At 35.9% G+C, this 4,805-nt stretch overlaps 1 protein-coding gene across 1 annotated transcript; it reads right to left on the minus strand.

The window, feature by feature from the left end:
- Window positions 1-2,752: 2,752 nt before the first annotated feature.
- LOC137748765 (methyl jasmonate esterase 1) lies at window positions 2,753-4,308 on the minus strand. The gene is made up of 3 exons (XM_068488945.2): window positions 3,762-4,308; window positions 3,334-3,462; window positions 2,753-3,253 (listed from the first exon to the last, which is right to left on the minus strand). Exons 1-3 carry the CDS (start codon window positions 4,239-4,241, stop codon window positions 2,966-2,968), a joined length of 897 nt encoding a protein of 298 aa, XP_068345046.2. The 5' UTR covers window positions 4,242-4,308; the 3' UTR covers window positions 2,753-2,965.
- Between the last annotated feature and the right edge of the window lie 497 nt (window positions 4,309-4,805).

Genomic DNA, 4,805 nt, shown 5'->3' on the forward strand with positions numbered 1-4,805 from the left:
CTAGACATCTAGTATTTGATTAATCTAGTTTCCCTAGTAAATTGTTTAAATCACAATTTGTGACAGTATCAAATAGCCAAGAACCTCAACATTCCCTACCAGTTTTTGTTATAATTCCCATTCCTCAAAGTCAATTAAGCACAAGGCATGTAGATCAGCTAGTTCCTTTGTCTAACTCTACAATACCATCATCTGAGATTTCTGGTTCAAATCAATCTGGCTCACATTTGTCTGGGGTAAATGATCAGCATCAAAATTGCACTTAAGGTTTTGACAGTTCATCAACATCAAGTTCTCATGTTCATGATAGTTAATCAACATCTAGTTCTCAAATTCAAGACTCAACATCAGATTTTGGCTATACTTTTTCCACTCCAAATGATACAACTTTGTTGCTCCTTGTCTTAAATCCTGCACAGCTACAGATAGTTCTTCCATTCTCTGCTTCTTCTTGTAATATTGATTCAGTACATTTTGGGTTAAGAGATCATGGTATCTAAACTAGACTACAAACTAGTGCAATTACAAGAAAAAACTATGCTAGCTTTCTGGCATTACTACCTGAGTTATCATCATTCCAACTCATCGATACATTTTCTGATACTCAAGTATCTGATCAATCTCATGCTGGTTTTTCCTTCTTGGATGATATAACTAATGTAGATGAGCCTAAAACTTTCAAATGTGCTTCCAATAAAGTTGAATGGAAAATAACTATGCAGGAGGAATTCAATGCTTTAAAAGCTCAGGGAACATGGCTTTTGGTACCACCTCTATCCAATTTGACTGTAATTGGAGTAAGTGGGTTTATAAGTTTAAAAAGAACTCGAATGGTTCTATATCAAGATTTAAAGCTCGATTAGTTGCATAAGGGTATACTCAGGAACAAGGTCTTGATTATTCTAAGACATTTAACCTAGTGGTCGGGCATACCACAGTTAGAATTATCCTTGCATTGGTAGCACATTTTTGTCAGTCTTTGAGACAATTTGACATTAAGAATGCATTTCTACATGGGGACCTTGAGGAATCAGTTTATATGAAGCAGCCTCAAGGATTTGTGGATTCTGAACATCCTAATCATGTTTGCAGGTTGGTGAAGTCACTTTATGGGTTAAAACAAGCCCCAAGGGCATGGATTTCAAAGTTCACTAATTATCTTCTAGCTTTTGGTTTTTCAACCATCACTTTCAGACACAAGTTTGTTTGTTAAAGTTGATAACAGTGATATTGTTCTACTTCTGCTCTATGTTGATGATATAATCCTCACTGGGTCAAGTCTAACTAAAATTTAGTAAGTGATCAATAACCTGGCAGAGGTGTTTGACCTTAAAGACATGGGTAAACTCACTTATTTTCTTGGTTACATGTTCAATACAATGTTGATGGATCTATGTTCACACATCAGTTTAAGTATGCTAAAGAATTATTGAAGAAAACTGGTATGGAAACCTGCAAACTAGCATTAACTTCATCCAAACCTCACAATCAAATACTTGCATATAAAAGAAGTTTATTATTTGATCCAAGTCACTTTAGGAGTATTGTGGGAGCTCTCCAATACCTCACGTTTACAAGACCAAATCTTGCACACTTGGTCAATATGGTGTGTCAATATATGACACAACCTACAGATGCTCATTTTCACTTAGTGAAAATAATACTCAGATATGTGCAAAGGACCATAAACTATGGTTTACACTATACAAAGAGCACAAATTTCAAGTCACTGCCTATTCAGACTCTGATTGGGCATCATATATCAACAGTGGAAGGTCTATTTCAGGTTTTGTAGTGTATTTGAGATCCAATCTAATGTCATGGTAGTCAAAGAAACAAACAACTGTCTCTAGGAGTTCAACAGAAGCTGAATACAAAGCATTAGCTTATTGTGCAGCTGCTGTATTTTGGATCCGATCTGTGGTCAAAGACATTCATAAGTTCTTATCAAAACCACACTTCATTGTGACAATTTGTCAGCTTTGGCATTAAGTTCCAAGCTTGTGAACATCTTGACACGGATTACCATTTCGTTCGAGAAAAAGTACAAAAGGGAGATATAAGTGTGCACTACATTCCAACAAAAGATCAAGTTGCAAATGTTTTTACCATAGGTCTACACAGTCCAGTATTTCTCAAGCATTGTAGACACCTTGGTTTAACTATAATGTACATGTGGCAATTGGTTGTTATAAGGTGGTTGCATAGGTCAAGTTAGTTAGAAATAGGTAGGATTGTAAGAAAGGGTAGTTTAGTAATTTTGTCATTAGTTAGTTTACTATAAAAGTAAAATGGTTAGGCATTTGGGAATCATCTTATAATTCATTCATTGTATTCAATTGAGTTTTTCTCTTCTCTCTCTAACAATTTTCAGAAATCCTTCAAACTTTTCATTATTCTTTACACTGTTATGAGTTCACATATAAAATTGATATGAGATTTACATGTAATACTTTATGCTTTTTTAATAGAGTGATAGCATTAATGGATTAAATAGTTAGTTATTATGAGAAAGTGACATCAGTAGAGTTTGAACTTATACTAGAGTGCATAGGCAGATTTACATAAAGTACTTCATGCCTCTTGAGCTAATGTTCATGGACCCATATAATTACAGGAAAACTAATGAAAATGACTTGAAAACTTTGTGTTTTAACTATAAGGACAAAATAAAGGGTTAAGTGAATAGTACCAGGATTGACTTTTTAATGTAAAAATGTGGTTTTTCGTTAAAATGAGCAGTACCGTGAGCTTTTCGATAAAATTCCCAATAATTATTAGTACTTATTACTTTAAAAAAACAATCTCACTTATTTGGATAATAGTATAACACTTGTGGTACACTTTTTTTCTTTTTGGTTACAGTGGCTGCGGGTTGAAAATAGTAACTTTCTTTATTTTATTCATCTAATTATACATACATATGTTACATGTGGTGCATTGGACGCAAGCTAGTATGCCGGAATTAACCATGTCTGTGTTTATGATATTTCTCAGCGATATTTTGGAGATGGAAGAACAACTCCACGGGTTTAGAGAGCATGACCATGTGATCAGAACCGTTTATCACTTTCACTTCATTTGGCGGATTGTTCTTGATCGTAAACTTTTGCACATCCAACACAATCGCATGGTCTTGGCGGGACACAATGAATACTCTAGGAACTGATCCATATTTCTCTTTCGTGAGCTTTATTACATCATAATTGTACAGAGGAACAAATCTCACCAACAATAACCCTAAGGTTAAATCCTGCACATTATATCAATCACCAGCCAATAGGGTTAATAGAGCAGAATACGGTTCCGATTCAATTAACTACTAAGACTTACATATGGTGGTGAGAGCTGGTACAAGCTTGTCGCCAAGGCTTTAGGCCCAAAGATAAAGGAGGTTGCAGGGTTGTTGGTTCCGTTGTCATATCTGAATTGAGAGTCCTTAAAGTCAAATCTTTTGGTAGCCTATACATTTTTTCAAGAAAATTAGTTGTTAGTTACTCTTATCTCATTGATCGGTAGAATGCGGACAACAATGAACAAGATGTACGACATGTGTACAAACAAGGTGTCTCTCAAATAAGTTCGTGGGGGAAACCCTCAACACAGCGATATAGTTATACCATACTTATTCATCACATTTCTTGATTCACAAGATACGATGAACAAGGTACGGCATATGGTCAATTTCAATTCATAGTAGTAAAGCACTACAAAGAAGACATATAGCACAACCCAATCTATGTCGGTGTGAAGTTCATTACCTCTGCAAATATAGTTGAGAAATTAAGAGTAGGACCAGACATGATAGCTGTCACATACACCGCAGCAGAAATTTTCTGAGAGAACCTCTCCATGAAGATAGATATGACGGCACCACCATAGCTGTGAGCCACAAGGATAACCTTTTCATTTGGTGGTAGAGAAACCATGAGCTTTGTCAAAGGCTCGACAAATTCCGATAACGAAGGGAGTTGCTCTACCTGAATCGGGTTGATCCCGGATGCTCCCAAGTCTAGAGCTGTGACACGGTGACCTGAGTACTTCAAGAGAGTGGCCACCTTATACCAGCTCCATGCTCCATGACAACCTCCATGTATCAACACAAAATGTTTTGGACTTTGAGTTTGGTTGTGAATGTTGGGGAGCGGGGATGGCGTTGAGGTACTAGCTTTTGCTAAGCAAATAAATAAAAGGAAAAACAAAAGGAGCTTCTCTGTCATGTTCTCCATTTTCTGCATCATTAACTCTCAATTTCTTTGATTTGGTTCGCATCTCTCATCTCGTCTTTACTTTTATATGTATAAATCAACCAGAGAACAAAGCATGGACTCAAAAGTCAGGAGTCTCGATTAGAGAACAAATAATGGAGGCAAATTCTTTACCCTCCCACTTCCCGTGCTCTCCTGTTTTGTGTGATCACGGTTAAGTCACGTCAACATTTTATATTATTTTTTTATAGAGATAATAAGTCAAACAGGAATAGTAATATAAAATGTTAATGTGGCTTAACCGTGATCACACAAACATAAGGGTACGGAAGGACACGGAAAGTGAGAGGACAGAGAATTTACCTCCACAAATAATTGGCTCGAACGTCTATGTGGTCAAGAACAAAAGTCAAAGTCTATATGTATTTAAAGTTGAAAAGTATTCCCAACTCTAATTTGCTAGATAAGCAATTTGCTAACTTAAAGCCACATACAAAAGTCAAAGTCTTTACTTTTATATGTATAAATCAACCAGAGAACAAATAATTGGCTCAAACGTCTATATGGTGGGGAACAAAAGTCAAAGTCTATGTGTAT

This window comes from Pyrus communis, chromosome 2 (genome assembly GCF_041283825.1).
Source record: "Pyrus communis isolate YQ-2024b chromosome 2, ASM4128382v1, whole genome shotgun sequence".
In the NCBI taxonomy this organism is placed as follows: domain Eukaryota; kingdom Viridiplantae; phylum Streptophyta; class Magnoliopsida; order Rosales; family Rosaceae; genus Pyrus; species Pyrus communis.